Raw genomic sequence first — 19,264 nt, 5'->3', positions numbered from 1 at the left:
TACCAGAAAAAAATTCGTGAGAATAAATTCAAAAGACTCGGAAAATAATGCAATTTAACCAATGTCCTATGTCAAAGAATTAGTAATCGACACTATTAACGACAATATCTTGAAAGTGAAAGTATGCAACATGCGGCGTTTTTCCTTACATCCACAGATTTGTCAGAAGATATTCAGGATCATAGTGACAGGCTTCCTGTAAGCAATGTGTTAATTGTCGCGTGGAGAAGAAGATCGAGAGGAAGGGCACACGTAATTTCCTTTCGTCGTTACACGATATCGGCCGTTCGACAGAACAATGCAGGTCAACGTAGAAATCCGTTAACCGTTCAGGCTAATTTACCAAGCTGTTTACCCGCCGCGAAGATCGTCTATTATTAACAGGACCGCGAGACAGAGACCGATAGCCAGTTCGAAAGGAAGAGAGAGAGAAAGAGAGATAACGACACAAAAGTCCGTCGAGTCGGTGGGGACTGTTAAAGAATAAGCGGCGTTGTTCGCGAAAGCGGGATCTCTAGCCGAGTGTAACATTTCCCTCGGGTTGTAACGATCCCAGCGAGCACACGTATCGTAAATTACCCGGTTGGACCGGGTCCAATCGTCGCCAAACGCTAAACAATTTGCAGATTATCGTCGGCGCGAACGGGAATCCCGACGACACCCACGCCGCGCCGCAAGAAACAACATTGTTCAACGCCGAGAATTATGTCCATAATCATATCGAGAAAATGGGCCGTCACCTAAATAACACCGTCCAAGTTCAGTCCTCCTGCAGTTTTAGTCTCATAGTCGACTACAGCTGGAAGTTCATTCCTCTTCCGCTCGATCCGGGGAATTTATTGCGACGTAGTTTCGATGTATCTAACATTGTTTATAAACCTGTCATCGTATAAATAATTTCACATCATTTCGTTCAACACACTCGACGATATCGAATTAAATTTGTGCACGTCGTCACGTGTTCTATTTGAAGAGCTGCGAACTTTCCCATGAAATTATTTTTATTCGTATTTCGTGGGAGGTTGCGTTGCGTTCATAGAATTGTAATAATTAATTGCAAGACGCTGCAACAAAGTACAAGTTTGTTTATTCATCTGATAATTTTAACAAGCCGGTGATATTGTATCGGCACTGTTAAGTTCTTTTAACCTGTCTATTATCTTATATTATTACCATGAATGCATAAAGTCCGCAGTCCGCATAAATTTCCATTTCGACGAAGCTTCGCGATGTTTCATCAAAGGATCAAAACAATCAAAGGAAGATGCAGAAAGTCTGTGGCGATTGATTTGTTGTATTGATGTATCGGGATAGATATCACGCGCAAACCGGCGCAATTTCCCGCGCAGTAATCCGTGAGGTGTCGTCCGTGAACCGAACCGTGGGAGAGACGCTGCCTGTTTACCGTATAATTCAACAGATATTAGGTAATAGCCGTGTGAATCGCGCTTAAACGACACATGGCGAGCAACGAGCAAGCAAGCAAGCGAGCGAGCGAGCGACCGAGCAGTCACGAAATTTCTTCGATGTTTCGGGTGTTTCGTCTCCCACGGGAAATCTCGGTGGCGGGTTCTTCGTCCTCGTCGCTCAACGTTCCTCTCTTCGAAAAAATGACTGTACGACGAACCAGAGCCGACTCTATTTCCGTCCACCGCGGTCTAAAATTAAACGCGAGCTATTCGCGGCGTCGCGGATTCGATTGTACGGGATCTCGCGTACCAAGAGATCACGATACCGCAACAACAATCCCGTTCTCGAGATGCGATCTGCAACTCGGGTGCGCTTTTAAGAAAATCCCGAAAATTCTCTATCCGTTCAGCTACTCGTGCTTCCCTCGACGAATTAGAACGGCTTAACGCATTGATTGCCCCGAGGATTTAATGCACTTCACACACGTTTCAACTATTTGATTGATACTATTCAAAATATTGTTTAGATTATCGAATATGTTGGCATCTAATCAATAGCTAAACATAAAATGGGAAAAATGATATGTATACGGGTTTTGTACTCCAAATTCAGCTTTTTACAAGTCAAATACACCCTTTTCCAAGTAAAGTATTTTTAAATTTTTCTAGATAAAATCAAAACAAATGTCAAATAAATGTTAAGAAATTCTAATCTTCATTTATTGCAAAGATGTTTATCAAATACTTATTTAAAAGTAATTTCCAATCCATGTGTGTAGATATGTATATTCATTGTAGCCATTTTCTGGTTAATGAATTTTGAAATTAATTTGCTAAAGGGTGAATTTGGAGTGCGGAAGCTATAAAATGGAATTATTCTAGGTCGAAGGAAATGTTGAATGTTCCAGTTAAAATAGCTACGACTGCAGAGTTAATTGCATTAGTTAATTTTCGCCGTAAAATATTGATATTCAGTGGTATTAATTTCAATGACAATTTGAATAATTACATAACGCCGGTTACCGACAACCTCCGCGGCGTTGAACGTGTTCAAGATCGCAGCACAATTTCTTTAGAGTGCCGAGGAAGTCTTTGAATGGTAAAAAATGGTCCCTGTTGCAAAGTCGCATATACACTGCAGCCCTCCGAAACCAGACCATTCTTTGCTCCGAAGCGTCTAACCCTTGGATTTCCGAGATTGCGTTGAAGAATGTATATTCGAGCGAATATTAAAACGGGAAGTTTGCAGGCGAATTGCTAGAACCTAGTTTTATCCGAAGAACAGTAGATCTCTTGATACGAAAGGCGCCCAATTGCGTCGATTGCAGCGTAACCCTAGCAGACCGTAACCCGCAACCGTCGAATCGCGCTAATTGCGAGCAACCAATGAGACGATTTAACCCATGGTTCATACCAGTTCGTACCGGCCGGCTAGCTTATTAACTTGCCTTCGCGGACTAACTCGATTCGTTCATTTCGAATTAAACGGACGCGCGCGGCGACAGTTGCGGTGGCGCGAAAATCGCTGCGCGGTTTTTCTGCGTCTCGTCACACGCCGAACATTTGACACACATATGTTGCCTGGGAACTATTAGGCGCTTTCTTGCTTCCCTTGACATTGCCACGCAACCACAGCTGCCGTATAAAATCGTCGCGCAGAAATATTCTTCTATCAGGTTGTTGCATATATGAAATGTCCGATTTTAGAATGCGACGCTTAGAAAACGTTTCGATCAAGAAATGCTATTACAGTCTACAGGGTGGTCCACGCAATTGTTTCAAGTCATAACTCCGTTATTATTGCATTTACGAAAAAATGCCAAAGGAGAAAGATAAATGGTTCGAAGAGCACTACATGTGTAGGCCTTTAAATTTTTTTTAGATGCAGCAGTGCATGTGCAATTAACAATTGCATAATTTCTTTAAATAGAAATGCATATTCTTTTTTACACAGATCGATTCTTCTGTTCATTCTACGTAAAAAATGATTAGGGTACCATGGCAAAAAATTATTAGATCTCGAGATATTTTCAAAAAATGTCTTTATTGAAGAAGATGCTCAAACGCTTCTCCATTACATTCTAAACATTTCTTATAACGTTTTTTTATTGTTTCCATAAACAATAATGGAATTCATAATATATTCATCATATCATAATGGAATTTGCTGCACATTCCAGTATGATTCTTTCTCTCAGATTCTCTACAGAATCTGTGGGATTTGAATAAATGCTATCTTTCAAATAACCCCACAGAAAAAAGTCAAGGGGACTTAAATCAGGTGAACGGGCTGGCCAACGTATTGATGTATAAACGCAGTTATGCAAACAATAAAAAAACGTTATAAGAAATGTTTAGAATGTAATGGAGAAGCGTTTGAGCATTTTCTTCCATAAAGACATTTTTTGAAAATATCTCGAGATCTAATAATTTTTTGCCATGGTACCCTAATCATTTTTTACGTAGAATGAACAGAAGAATCGATCTGTGTAAAAAAGAATATGCATTTCTATTTAAAGAAATTATGCAATTGTTAACTGCACATGCACTGCTACATCTAAAAAAAATTTAAAGGCCTACAGATGTAGTGCTCTTCGAACCATTTATCTTTCTCCTTTGGCATTTTTTCGTAAATGCAATAATAACGGAGTTATGACTTGAAACAATTGCGTGGACCACCCTGTATAGGTTTATTACATAAAACTTTGTGGTACAAAGCTAATCCTTAGCACTAAACGTTTCACAACCGGTCGAATCACCGGTTCTAGATTTTTTATTTCACAATTAATGGAATTATAAAGATGCTTTCGTAAGAAATAATTGAATAAATATCTTTATTGGAGCACGTTTTATAATAAGAATCGCGCAAAGTCTAAATAAATTCATTCCTGTCATTTTTGTAAGGCAACCACGTGCCTGTTACTTTTACAGTTTTATATTTATTGTATAATTTGACTTTTAAATAAAGTTTATATACTTCAACGTTAACCAACGCGACTGACGTGTGTTTCTTTTTTAAGTCTGGAGAAACAACTTTTATGTGATTTTTGGTGAAAATGTGGTGATTAATCAATAACGTACTAGTCGTTGATGGTAAAAAAAGAACTACAAAAAAACGTGAATGTCCATAATATCTTATTTTTACCGTAATGCAATCAAGAAACTTAAAATTACTAGATGGAATACATTGGGTGTGCAAAATTGCGTTTCGTATGCAAATTTCGTATGCAACAACCTAATACATTATTGTTCGTATTTAATAAATGACTAAACATTTAAGCAAACGGCGCCAGCCTATTACACAGGAAATGAAGAAAATATTATGCAACATGGAAATATTCTAGGTCGGAGGAAAATTAAAACAGTTCTGCGTGCAAAGGGTTAATTTACCTTCGCCCGCTCCACTTTTAATGCACCGTTTGGTCGACACTTCCCCGCGTTCGTCGTGTTTGTATATTTTTGCAGCACGCTTAACCCAGACCTCGTATTTCGAAGTGCGATTAAATGAATGCAAATGAACGCTCGTTAAAAGTATTGTTCGTCGAGAGAAGGCGATGCAAGTGACAACCTGCTCGGAGCACGTGTCGCTTGGGAATCGGTCGCCGCGTTACGTCCATGTGTTTACAGCGTGGTCGAGACCGCCGACGACACTTAAAGCCGCGTACGCACCGCTCTGTGTACCGACTAAAAATATATCGTTATGCCATACAATTCCCGCGATGCTAAAATTGGAAAGCTACGGGCAAGCCCGATCGTCGCGACTCGGCAGACGAGCCGCTCGAACGCCCGACGTTTTTCAAATTCCGTGAATCTTCCTCTGGACTGCGTCGATCAACTGGAGCCGTCGTGGATCACAGTCTTCGTTCACTATTCCGTAGAAGAACAGCCTAATAGAGCCGTTCTAATTCTTTGACGCTTTACAGACCGTTGTTCTCAACTCTCCAGATCTAGAATAAATTTCTATAATAATTTCCCTTAACATCATGACCGAGTTGGCTTCGATAAACGTTAATGACATGGTATTCGAGAAGAATAAATAATGAAGAAATATCTTTCTCCATCCGACAATGACGATCCACATGTTTTCTTTTTTCCAATCACAAAAATTCCGGGAACTCCGTCCAAGGAAAATCGGTGAGAGCTTTTCAGGCTGGCCGATACGAAACGGGGTGAAAACGAATATAAAAGAGTAATGTATTCTCTGAACCCATCGGGGACTTGGCCGTGATTTAGCTTCGGTTTTCGCGAGCGCCGAAAATCGAGTCGCGTGACCGTCCGATTCCCACCCCCTCGTCCGTCCCTGCCCCTCGCGTTTCCTCACTAACTGGGAAACACGCTGGCTTGGCGCAGGAATTGTACGACTCGCTGCCAAATCACGTCGATCGAGTTTATGCACGTTTTATTTGCACAAAGATGCAGCGCCGTCTCGCGAGATTTCCACTTCGCCTGTTACACGAGGCTTGCATACAAAGCGGGGGAATGCATGCACGTTGTCTGGCCCCCAGCCGTGTCTTATTGTCCGGTCGTTACTTTCAAGTTTCTGCATATTTCTTCGAGTTCACTGCTGTCCGAAATGCGAAATCCCAGTTGGGCAACGTGGCGAATTCGTGGCCGCGCTGACGCCTGTCGTAAATAATGTTATTCCTTGGTTCGGCCTCTATAAACAATTTAGAGCGACGCTGCGGACGTTCGATTCTTGTTGGAGCATTTGCTTTCTAATCGTTTTCGTTTACGAAACAGGGTTTTACACTCGAGCTCGAGTTTAGAGTTGTTCAATTTAGTAATATGTACGGCTATTACTTTTTATGCGAGTCCCGGAGAAAAATAAACGCCTTATTTTATCGCTAAAAAATAATTTTGAAGGAAACGAACGTTGCAGTGGGTGTCTATATTAGTCCACAACTTTGTCAATTTAGCAGATATCTCAATAAAATTTACAGGAAATATAGCGTAAAGATAGCAGAATATAGAACAAAAATAATTGCAAAAATTAACTGCTCACAGCTTTTATAAAATAAATGCACCATCATCATCGACGAACTAGAGCCTCCACTGCCGCTCGATTCTAAAACGAACGATGCAGTAGGTGTCTATATTAGTCCACAACTTTGACAATTTAGCAGATATCTCAATAAAATTTACAGGAAATATAGCGTAAAGATAGCAGAATAGAACAAAAATAATTGCGCGAGTTAACTGCTTACAGTTTTCATAAAATCAATGCACCATCATCATCGATAAAACAGAACCGTTACTACCGATCGATTCTAAAACGAACGTTGCAGTAGGTGTCTATATCAGTCCTCAACTTCGTCAATTTTGCAGATATCTTGATAAAATTTTCAGGAAACACAGCGCAAAGATAACAAAATACAACTAAAAGTTACTCTTTACAACTCCCATAAAATTAATAGACCATCATCAACGATGATTCAGAGACTCGACAGTCAATCCGCAGAATGTTTCCGCAATCGTTTCCAAAAAATCGCGGTATCTCCGGCGTCCGATAAATCTAGTCTCCACGAGTTTCCTGGACAGACAGGCTTGCACACGATCCTCTGCTTGTCGTTTACAAATAGGATCGCATCGCTCGGGGAATGTGGTTTTCCTTGAACCTTGCGCCGCGGCTCCGTTCGGTGTTATAATTAATAAACGCGTCGCTCTTGTCTCGTTCGGAACGACGCGACGCGACGGCGCGCTTGTCTCGGAAGCTTCCGAACTTCCTCGACGTCCGACGATTTTCATTGATAACAGATCACGAACCTCTCTTTCTCTCTCTCTCTCTCTCTCTCTCTCTCTCTCTCTCTCTTCTCTCCTCCTCTCGTTCCTGCTGTTTATCTCGTGCGAGCGGGCGCACGCTTGCAAACGGCGCCCATCGGCCGATGACTCGCGGTTATTCAATCGTGAGCGCGCGCGCTCGCGCGACCCCGAGCTTCCGGTATCCAATGCACCGCGATCTAATTCCTAACTAGTTACTGCTGAACTGCTTTTTCTGGGACCGACAACCCTTGCTCTCGCGGCTCGGTTCATTCCCCCGGAAAACAATTATGCTGAAACGTTGTTGGGAACGATTTTCAAGAATGAGAGACGCAATTAGTTGTCTGGATTTAGAAATTAACTTTTGGATTGATTTATTCATTGTATCAGAATGCAAGCAGGTGGGTAGAGTACCGAGAGCTTTTAATAAACAGCTCATGCTTCGATAAATTATTTAAAAGTTTTTCTATCTCGGGTATAATGTTAGTCTACAAAGCGCGAAAAGTTTACGAGACACCACAGTTTCCACAAACTCGAAGGCTAATGAATATTAATCAGCTTCTTTGTATCTTCTCGGAAGATGTTCATTTGAAAACGCAGATTGGTCATCGCCGCATCGAACACAACAAGTAAACGAACACTTTATGAATACGTACAGGATTAAATGCAGACTAGACGGATTTGATAGAACCGTTTCTGAAATTATTAATAGACGACATTCTCTATGTCACAGCTGCTCGTATCGGGTGCCGAACATTTCCACTTCGCGTGAAGACGTGCAGTCTAGCAGCGCCGAAAATAATTTCGCACGGCTGGAATCGCGTCCCGAATTATTGCGGCGGTAAGCAGGAGTGCAAAGGACAAAATTAGGGTCAGGTGCGATCGTGGGCCAAAGTTGAACCCGCGGGCCGGGAATAAACGTCCGCGTGCGAGCAGCGGCTATTAGAAGCGACGCTCGCGGCGATTCCACGTACACGTTCACGGCCGCTTCGTTTTTATCTTGTTGCACTATAAATCGTGTCTCCTCTCTCTCTCTCTCTCTCTCTCTCTCTCTCGCTCTCTCTCTTCTTCTCTTGTTGAGAGAGGAGACGCTCCTCCGCGGCCGCCTTGTTCCCGAGCGAAACGTCGAAGGATATTTTAATTATAGTATCGTCATCGATTGCGCGGCGTCTCTCTCTCTCTCTCTCTCTCTCGGCTCTCGTATTCGAAACGCGCGCGCCGCTACTTCTCCTTCTCTCTCTCTCTCTCTCTCTCTGGCCTCCTCTCTCTTGTCACGACCGAAAATTGGAGGCAGCCGCGTGTTTATGGGATCCTCTCATCCGAGCCGGGCTCGATGCGGCGTTATCTAATACAGCCGACCACGATAATGAGGAACGACCATTACCACGACCGAGCGTGACATTAATCGCGATTACCACGATTACGACGCCCAGCCCCGCGAAGAAACGTCAAATTATTTCGCCTAACACGCCCTCATTGTCAATCATCCGCGGTTTTTGCCATTCTCCAATTTTTTCCGCGCTGCAAGGGACGTTGCCCGAACGAGACCCGCCGATTCACATGCTCATTTGCTGAATTGATTAGCTCCGCGAGATAAAGAGCGGAGAAGATTCATCAATTAATTTTGAAAATTCTTCCAATTTTTATCATTCAATTTTTGTAGACGAATTTTAAGAAAGTGGAATAAAATGGAATCTTATTTTCCATGGTAGTAGCCTTTTTAGATCTGAAATAAATTAAAATCGTACTAAATTCTGTCATATTTGATATCCTAACATTTTTTGCAAATTTTCAAAAGCCATAATTGCAGAAAGATCCGCAGTCTACTAATACTAACGAGCAAGGAAATTCATTTTAAATAGACAAAGGCGAGAGCCCTAACCAAATTTTCGAAAAAATAATCTGTTTAAAAATTCTATTGAAAGTTGGCCGATTTGAATAAAAATCAAATGTGGAACGTAAACATTTTTCGAATAAAAATTTATTTTCATCTAGGTGTATATACAGAAATATTGGAATTCGTAAAATAAAAGTTATTTGCATTCATTTCTAGATGCAGGAACTACGCAGATATTAATTATTTTCTTATGAATTGTAACGAGTTGCAAATAATGTATTTCAAAATATTTTAAATACGTCCACTGTCTTGCACCAGGTGCACCTATTTTTGTCATAAATGCATAAAATCCGCAGTCTATCTATTACATGTCGTAACCTCTGAGCTTCTTCGACTCTATGCATGTATACAGTATACACATATGTATGTATGCACGTATCGCTCGTTCCAACAGTTGAATTGACTGTGTCCTTATTAACGTAGAACATATTAACAAATATAATCCTATCTGGTAGGACCTGTAAAAAGAAATTCAGCAGCTAACAATGCTCTAAGAGAGTCTAACAAGTCAAGATCTAGGTCGTCAACGGATACGTTCCGCACGATGACGTTAGTTCCGGTGAAGTTCGTGCATAATATTAAACAAGAGACAGGAAGTCTTCCCAGCAATTTGAATTATGAAATATCCTGGATATCCCTGACAGGATTACGCGGTGTTCATTCACAAATTATACCTCTTGATTACGCTTACGTTCCAAGACGGACGGATCGTTGTTAACGTTGTTGTGTATGTATACAGGTTACGAATGTAATCCTTTGATAATCCTCTAATCACGATCCGACGAGCGTGTCGTTCATTCATAAACTTGAAATTCATTCAAAAATACGCTCTGGGAGTTTGTACACGGAGTATGTACGTAATCACTTCCGCGGCTGCTGCGGATTTTATGCATTTGTGGCAAAAATGAGTGAATATTGGGAGAATTGAATAGCATCAATATATATATATATATATATATATATATATATATATATATATATATATATTAGATCAATTATAATAGTCGCCACTATTTTCTACAATTGTCTTCGAACATTTTGCAATCTGATTTCCTTTTTCGTAGAAGTTACATGTTTATTTTCGAAATATACGTACGAACTGTTGCAATCGTTCAATATTACTTTCGACCCAGTGAAACAAGTGCAGACAATTTTTAGGTGTTATTGCGATCCATAATTTCGTAAAAGAAGAATGAAATTTACATCTATCGAACGGCAACATTTTCTTCGAGGACCAGAGAAGAACATTCGTCAGAGTCTCTGATCGACTGCATGAGTACACAAGTTTAGTGCTGCCGGGCACTAAAACCGACCGACATAAAGAAGGCCGAATTTATTTAGACGTTGCACCGCGCCGATTGAAATTGACTCGACCATTTCCGAGGGAAGTGTCCCTGCGCAATTGTAACAATTGTAAAATAAAAAAACCGGTCGTTTGACCGTGGTGGGTTCAGCGTCGAGTCGGGGGTTTCTCTGTGTCGGTGAGAGGCGGCAGTCGGTGCTCGGCCGCTCGTAAAACGGATGAGACGTTTTATGGAGGCGAGATTCATGAAACGAGAAAATTCTAGGACGATCTGCCTCTCTCTCCTCCTCCGTGGAGTGGCAGACGGGGTTGTCGGGGTGCAAGCCAGGCCAGGATGAAGATAGAAGTGAATTATTTCGCTTCGATCCGGCCCGAAGTCCGGAGGAGGACACGGCAAGGGGTCGAAGGGTGAATCCTCCTAGCTCCGGCGAACGAACTCTCGAGTGTCTGGGAAACGGAATGTAATTTACTTCGATTTCATTTCGCCGCGGCCTGATTTTTCCCTCGGCTCTCCCTGAATACATCTTGATTATCCCACGCGGATTACCAACTTTGTTTGCCGACGGATTCAGTTTAAACGCGCGCGCCACCGTATCTGTACCGCCTCCCCATTATCGATCCCCGCAGGCTAAGTGGATTTATTCGGCCGTCGATAAACTTCTGGTCGAACGGGGTCGATCCCGAGCTTAGACCCTACTGTTCCGGGTCGGCTCTGACCCACCCGCTTCCTTCGACTTCTTCGTTTCAAAGCGTAACACCCTCCGAGAACGACAAGATGCACGATCTTTTAAATCCGCCTCGTTCTTCTTTTATATTTTAAACGCTGTACGAGTAGATTAACACTAACCGTACCGTGATAATTATTGAAATTGTAAAGATGCTTCCACATTAGAAATTATTCAATAAATTTCTCTATTCGAGCACGTATAATGTTATTATAAAAATTGTGAAACATCTAAATAAATTCAGCCTTCTTATTTTTATAAAACAATATATAATTCGATATATTTTGTACTCGGTACGGTTGGTGTTAATTGATTCGGTAGTTCCCCGAGGAGGCGCCTTTGTTGCTCCGAGGATCTATTGTTTTATTTGCCGCTGTGTAGCAGCTTGTTAGAGATTAGCGAATTTATCGCATGCCTGGGAGCTCGAAGAGAACGAGGGCTAATAGAAATTAACCCTTAACCGGTCCGTTGGCAGTATTTTCTTGAAGTCTGTTCGCAAACGGTAGCATAAACAACACCGTTACAATTTTATTCCTATGTTTAACAAGGGTTAATTTCTTTCATCAACCCGAACAATTAGATCGCGGATCTTTATGTATTTATGTGAAAATATCTATTTTGCATAAAGATCAGCAGTCTACTTGTTATAGTCAACCCTGGACAATGCGCAGAATGCAAAACCGATAGAAACACGTTGAATATTCTGTGTTCGCAGCGAAAAATGTTTCATTGGTTTCGAACCGCAAGAAACATGATCTAGCATGTGCACAGTAGCGCAGAAAACCGCGTGAAACGAGTGGCCGGGGTTAATTGGTGGTGATGGTTAATTACAGACGGCGCTGAGTAACCTGGAGGAGATGCAGCACAATTCCATGGTGTACCGTGACAACGACAGGAGCAAGAACAGGGGGGTTGGACCGATGCGGGCACGACCGATGGAGAAGAGGCACGACACCTCGCCATACAGTGGCGTACCTTACCTGTCTCCACCTCCGCCGGATACCTGGAGGAGAACAAACTCGGACTCGGCTTTGCATCAGAGCGCGAACGAAGCCTGCCAGTCGGCCAACACCATTCCCCATCGACGAGGTAATTAAAAATCGCCTGGACCTCTTCGATCGAGTAGGAACCAACGAAATTATGGAGTGAATTATGAAAGTGGCCTAAGTCGAAATTTAAAACAAATTAGTTCATCAGTTATTTCGTTATTTCACGTCACATTATTTTAAACTACATTAAGTCAATGTAATTTTTAGGATATTGTCAAAAATGTTAGTCAGTGCGTGTTATTTCAATACAGAATTCGGTAAATATTGACAATGAACTTGACAACTTATGTGAAGATGAAAGTCATCGTCCCCTTTTGTCAATATTTACGTGGTATTCATTTACAAGGGAAGGTCCCCAAGTGTCCGACTTTGATTTTGATCCCTAATCATGTATGCAAAATATTAGGTGTAGTTACTCAATAGTTTTAAAGATATAAACAATTAAAGTTTCATACCTTGTTGATATACTACCATGATTTGAGCTGTAGTTCGAAGTTTCACAGGTATGAAACTTTAATATTGTTCATATCTTTAAAACTGTTGAGTAACTACACCTAATGTTTTGCATACATAATCAGGGATCCATATACCATCATCTCACAAAAAATTAATCGAAGTCGGACACTTGGGGTCCTTCCCTTGTTAGTGTTAATATCCTATTCCCTTCAATATTTTGAAACAAGAAATATATGACTTTGACCACTTTCATAATTATGGGCACAATTCTGTGGTTGTAAGGGAGAACAAAAATTTGAGTTTACCCATTAATTGAGCTTTAGGGTATAGGATTTACGTATTTACCAGAAAAATGCCATGAAAACAAATTCGGAAGGCTCAGAAAATAATGCAATCTAACCAATGTTCTCTGTCAAAGAATTAGTAATCAAAACTTTAAACGGCAATATCTCGAAAATGAAAGTATGCGGCATGCGGCGTTCTTCCTTAGAACCACAGAATTGGCAGATCAGGTCAGGGAGTTCCAACCAGTGTCGCCAGTCTGAGAAAATCGAGGGGACTCAAGTACCCCCTCTCTGATGACCAGTCCAGTCTACGGCACGGGCACCGTGGTCTACGATCTTAGTGGGGGACGTTGGAGTGTGCGCATGGTGCTGGAATGAGATAGTGGAAGGGGAAAAGGAGGAGAATGTGTGAACTCCTTTGGAGCTTAACTGGCGACACTGGTTCCAACTTGTTCTCCTCTGAGAACTGCGAAGTCCCCACTATTAGTCACACTTCTCCCCACTATCATGTACAGTCGTAGAGTTAGTGGGCGGCAGTAGCGACACGAAAATAGCGTTCTTCCCCGCAGCGCCGTCGCTGTGCGACCCCCCCCCCCAGGGTTTACCGGTTCTCCCACGTTTCACTTCTAGCTTGGCTTTATCTCCAGAGATAAGCGGGCCGCACACTGTTCCTTTCATAAGTCGGGATGGTGGGAGTCGTCGGTAGGCACTGAGAAGTAGGGAAAGAAGTGGTGTGCGGCCGCCAGTTGCCCGGCTCTGTTCCAAAGCAATGATGAAGTCTGAGAGTGGGGGAAATACCTAAGCGGGGAAGGAGCTGCGTATGGCTCGCGAGCCACATGGTGGAACTCCTTGCCTCAGGTAATTGATCGTAGTTACATCGAAGCCTATCTGAACGAGAACAAGCATCCCTTGATTGTTGTCTTCTCCGCGGACCCAGAAAAGGAATGTCTACTCGCAAGGACGAAAGTTCGCTCGACTTTCTCGCGTGTAATCGTTACGTGTGACTGCCGGCTGTTGAACAACTACATACGCCGCGCGTCGGCCAAAACTTCGGAATCACATTGCGACGTAAAGAAAACATGGATTAACCAATTCAACTTGAGCGACCGCGGACGAACTTCGGAAACTCAATTACCACCGACAAAAGCGTTCGGAATGCAAACGCGTGAAACACGTTGCACGGTGGAATTTTTAATTCGAAAAATCTAGCTGGTCGCGTCGATGGCAATTTCAAGCAGATTGTTCGGTCGATCATTTAACCCTCCGTGGGAAGTGGATGCAGACGCAGCCTCCACTATTCGACGGGTCGCACGAAATAAGTCACGTCTATGGAAATAAGGACGTAACTCATCGCCGCTAATTAAGTCTAAACGGATCTACCCACTGCCTGCTGTGTCTCGTTTAAAATTCTTCCAACCATGTTCAAGTATTTGTTGTCTTCTTTTTGGGTTGCATCCAGCTTCCATAGCTTGTACAATTCTTTCTGACGTTTCTTTGAAAATTCTCTGAGATCAGCATGGTTCGGACGAGCTCTTTGCCTTGGGAGCACTCTGCATTGTCTCCGGGAGTACGATTTTATTGCACATTACATGTCAAATGCCCCAGGGGGTGTAGCTTCTGTGCTCTTCCTATGTAAAGTGTCTCTATGAGGCGGGGCTTCGTTATTCCCCCCCTTCTAAAGTACTCTGAGAGGCGTGGCTTGTTGCTGTCTTTATCAAATGTGTCCAGAGGGGCGTGGGGATTGCTCCACGGGGCAAACCGTGTTCCCGCCCACTTTAAATATTGACAAACCATCAGAAGTCGACTGTGTGCACAAAAGTCTGATGCGTCCGAACATACCATCGTTAAAAATACCTAAGACGCAGCAATGATCATTCCGCGGGGAATCTGTCGACGCGAATATATCGCGTTAGTCCGTAGGATTCCTCGAATCAATCTTTCTCCAGCGGACAGTTTATTCTAACGAGCGTGTCGGCCGTTTAAAAATGTGCGTCGCTAGTAATAAAATATGCAATCAGACGACCGCTTGTTAATTCCACGACGACTGGGACAACATCGGGAAATGTCGTCTTCATCGCGACCGAGAATCTCGTGTCGTCGTCGTCGACGTCGTCTACGAGCCACAAACGGTCAATCTGTCGGACACTCGATCCACCATCTGTCGCGATTCAACTCTTGCGGTGTCGCGTCGTCGCATTCGCTCTCCGCGACGAGAAGTAGATAAATAATCAATTTCTCAACTTGTCCCGAGTGTTTCGGTCTCTCGCGCTTTAATCGGGGAACTGCCTCGATGTTCGTAATTTTTTCCCACCGAAATTGCTCGTCGGCGTTCCCCGACCTCGAAGATGGAGGTTAATGCTGTTGCAAATAAAATTGGACGGCTAATCTCGAACGTTATCTCGCGACCATTAAATCCGTTCGCGCGCGTCGCTCCGGGAAAAAATCATCGTTTAGAAACATTCACACCGTTCCCGACGCTCTCGCTAAACGCTTTTTTAAACCCTTGAGTAATCAACCGGATACCCATTTACTGTATTTCTTTCAACAATTTGTTAATGTTCCTCTAGAAAGTATTACAAAATTTCTCTGAATGTCCATTCTTTACTCGCAAAATGATTAATTTATAGTATTATAATGAGAATTTGTGCAAACATGTTAAACACAGAAAGGTTTTAAGTAATTTATATATTTTGGTTGATTACACAAGGGTTAATTCGTTCTATCATTCCCGGAGGAGGCCTGTTAGAGCCCCTCTCCAAATATGTTAGAAATATTTTCTACTCTTTTACGAAACTGATGGAGGGACTAAATAACAGTGGCTGGTCGTTTTACCTCTATCTACGGAGGAATCGTAACACTCGCGGAAGATTATCTGTCGTTTCGATCGAAACTTTCACATCCGGCCAAGATTTCGGGAATTACGGGTGCAGAGGGATGCGAATCTGATCCCGAGCCGATTCCGCGGAGGTTCGCTCGTCTCAGGAATTCCCTCGTTATCACATTACCTCGTTACCTCGTTACCTCGTTGCACAGCGAAGTAGCGAACGTCGAGTTTCGGTGTAGACGAAGCCTTTTAAGCCTCGAGAGCAGCGTTTGCTCCTCTCGCCTGTTAATCGTGAACCAAAGTTGCACCGCTGGGAACCTTCATCGCCGAAATGTCGCTTTTTGTTCACGAAAATCCTGGAAATAGTCGTACAAAATTCTTGAAAATATTTCGTCAAGTGAAATGCGAAATTGGTGGTGTAATTGATTGGACGAGCGAGTTTCGGAGCATTCGGGGCAATTGCGCAAAGATGCACGGGCTCGAAACGGGTCGTCGACCCCGGCTCGGCGGGTTTTCCGATTCCGGTCGCTCGGGATATAACGCTCGCGCCTTCGATGATTCCCTCTTAATCTGGGCACCGGCCGACGACACGAGGGGATCCGAATTGAAACGTTATACCCGCAGCGACGTAACCAAGTAGCATTACATGGTGTTGCGTTACTCCCGCGAAATCAGACGCCCCGACTTGGATTATATGTATGCGCGACGTCGAGGTAAATTGCGTGTCCGGGAGCGTGCGGCTGCTGCCACGGGACACGGTGAAATTGAAACCCTCTCGGATCGCTGTTATTTCGACCGGACAAAATGCTTGGAAACAATTCGGTGCTCTGCAACAATTAAACGGGACAGCTCGTGCTTTGCTGCGCATCCTGTTCCATCGAGCTTCCTCTCTCGCTTCGCGTAAAAACGAGTTAACATTAAGCAGTGTCGGCTCGCCGATAAAAGCAGACTGTTGCTTATCATCGTCACTTTGTCAGAATCACACAAATTGTCAGAGCCACGATATATGGAAACCATTTCTTGTCAATTAATAAAAATGAGTAGCCAGAACCTGAAACAGTTAATTCTTATTTCGAAACGATCTGTCGCTACAATTTTCCGGCCGAAGCAAGTAGAATGAGCCAGTATGATCAGACAAGCGCCGACTTTCTAAGTGACGCGTTTTTGCGCGGTCTCGCTTTCACGGTGTTTTTTATTGCTTCATTTGCCATACAGATCAGCACACCATGAGCGGATCCGGGAGCGACAACCGGGATCTGCACCACGGCTTCATCGAACGGCCGAGATCGTCCTGCGAAATGCCCAGAGTCCCCGGGATCAAGTGAGTCTAATTTGAAATGATTTTTTAAGGGTGCCGACGTTTCTTATAATGTCTTACATTTCGTAAATGTAATCGACTGACGTTGACTGTTTCTCTCCTCTATTGTCGTGGACCCGGTGTATGCATTGTTTATGCGCGGTGCGACTATTGTACTAGTCTCATTGTATCCGTCTCCTATTATGTACATATACTAACGCTGCGCGCGGAGTTTATATAATTTTGAATGGGCACCGTCCGGTCTCAAATTTTAACCATCGATTTTGTCCACGATCAGCGTTAAACAATTCTATATCCTTCAACAATCTACAGGGTGTCCCAAAATTCCTTCAACAGCTGGAAATGGGAGGTTCCTGAGACCATTTGAAGCAACATTTTCCTTTGTAAAAATGTTATCCGCAGCTTTGTTTAGGAGTTATTAACGAAAAACACTGACCAATCAGAGCGCGACCTAGACGCGAGTTGGCACAGTCAGCCAATAGACATTTGGCGCGCCGGGCCGACTGTGCCAACTCGCGTCTAGGTCGCGCTCTGATTGGTCAGTGTTTTTCGTTAATAACTCCTAAACAAAGCCACGGATAACATTTTTGCAAAGGAAAATGTTGCTTCAAATGGTCTCAGGAACCTCCCATTTCCGGCTGTTGAAGGAATTTTGGGACACCCTGTATATTTGATGGCGGTACTAACGGGTCATTTATCAAGGTATTAGTTCTGGGTTTAAACTGTCCAGTAGTGTTCACATTTGAAGGTTAAATTCAGCGTTAAAAGGCGAGACACTTCTGGGCGCATCGTCTGCAGTCGCTTCGTCGCGGTTTTTCCAGTGATTTCAGTTTCAGATTGATTTCCTCTTTTGCCTGCAGCATATACCCGAGCTCCCAACCACCTGGACAGCAAATCCCCATAGGAAACAACACAGGATCGTTGCCGGATCTAAGCAACGTCCATTTCCCGTCGCCTATTCACACCCCGTTGGACCAGGAGGATCACTCGAGCAGTACACCGTTCAGCAACGTAAGTCCGACCAATTATGCCTCGATCCCCTTCCTTTCCTCTCTTTCTCGTCTCTCGACATTCTAGAATGTTAAGCTATGTCCACACTGAAATTAACATCGAGCAACTCTATTATTAACACCAAATCTACCACCGCCACCGCCGGTCAAAATGACCGGTTCTAATAACAATGATTGCATAAGAAATGATTGTAGGGTAAAGTGCCCAAATATGGTATAGTTGCCTATTATGGTACTACTTTGTATCTTGTAAAGGAGAAGTCGCACTCTAGTGAGAAAATCTTCAAACAATAGTTTACCATGTTTACCCAACAGTGTGCAGTGCAATCGCACCATATTTATAGATTTTAGTATCGATCCTCCGCCATTTGTGTGTCTCCACGTGTTGAATATTTTTGTGATTAGATTTTCGATTGTATGTTTTTCGAGGAAGGTAAGTGATTTTGAAATGTTTGAACATATCTGTAGTTCCAGTTTATTTTTGTTAATGTTTGCCAACTGTTGGTTTGGGCTGAAATTCATTTTCTCTTTGTCAGTAGCTAGTATTATCAGTCCACGTGGAGTTCCCAATATGGCACTACCAAGAGTTCCCTAATATGGGTATAGCTATATATTGATATTGATAAGAACCCCTTTCGCTGGAACCTGCAAATGACACACCACAAAAAAAATATTTTTCCCAAGCTGTATTAATTTTTGAACAAACTTGACTCCACAATCTTATAGAGAGGAAATGCATCTACAACTGGTCATTTTTTGAACGAAAAAGAGTATTCTAAAATAATCAAAAAATGACATCAACAAAAAGTGCTTCATATTTGAGCACTTTACCCTATGGATATCTTTAGTAGTTAAAGTCTAAATAAAATGAATCTTGTAATTTTTAGTAGTATTAATAAAGCGCATACGTTTTCTACAACAAGACTCTTTGAAAAAGAAGAAGACAAGAAAAAGTTGCTCGACGATTCTTCAGTGTGCACGTTGCTTTACGTTGCTGCGTGCGCAATGTCTAAACTTGAAGTCTCCTTGCCGAATTGTTTATGCATTCTAGCTAACTTCAAGCTTCAGATTCGTATGCGATTTTATTTTCGAAGATGTACAGAATAAAATAGGAGATTTAAATTTTCGAAAATGCACAGGAATAAAGAGGAAATTTAAATATTCGAAGATGTACAGCGCTTCTCTCTCTTTCTCCAAGTTCGGACATTCCACACGCACCAACCTACAGTATG

At 42.7% G+C, this 19,264-nt stretch overlaps 1 protein-coding gene across 6 annotated transcripts in view; it reads left to right on the top strand.

The window, feature by feature from the left end:
- Positions 1-19,264, top strand: part of Crtc (CREB-regulated transcription coactivator) — a 100,640-nt gene that overhangs the window by 55,258 nt on the left and 26,118 nt on the right. For all 6 annotated transcript variants that reach the window (XM_076420006.1, XM_076420008.1, XM_076420009.1 and 3 more), the window contains 3 exons: positions 11,925-12,180; positions 16,920-17,025; positions 17,883-18,033. In XM_076420006.1, the coding sequence (XP_076276121.1) occupies positions 11,925-12,180; positions 16,920-17,025; positions 17,883-18,033 (513 nt within the window). The remainder of the gene's footprint in view (positions 1-11,924; positions 12,181-16,919; positions 17,026-17,882; positions 18,034-19,264) is intronic.

This window comes from Lasioglossum baleicum, chromosome 3, assembly GCF_051020765.1.
Source record: "Lasioglossum baleicum chromosome 3, iyLasBale1, whole genome shotgun sequence".
NCBI classification, from domain to species: domain Eukaryota; kingdom Metazoa; phylum Arthropoda; class Insecta; order Hymenoptera; family Halictidae; genus Lasioglossum; species Lasioglossum baleicum.
This window is presented reverse-complemented; position numbering and strand designations above follow the sequence as displayed.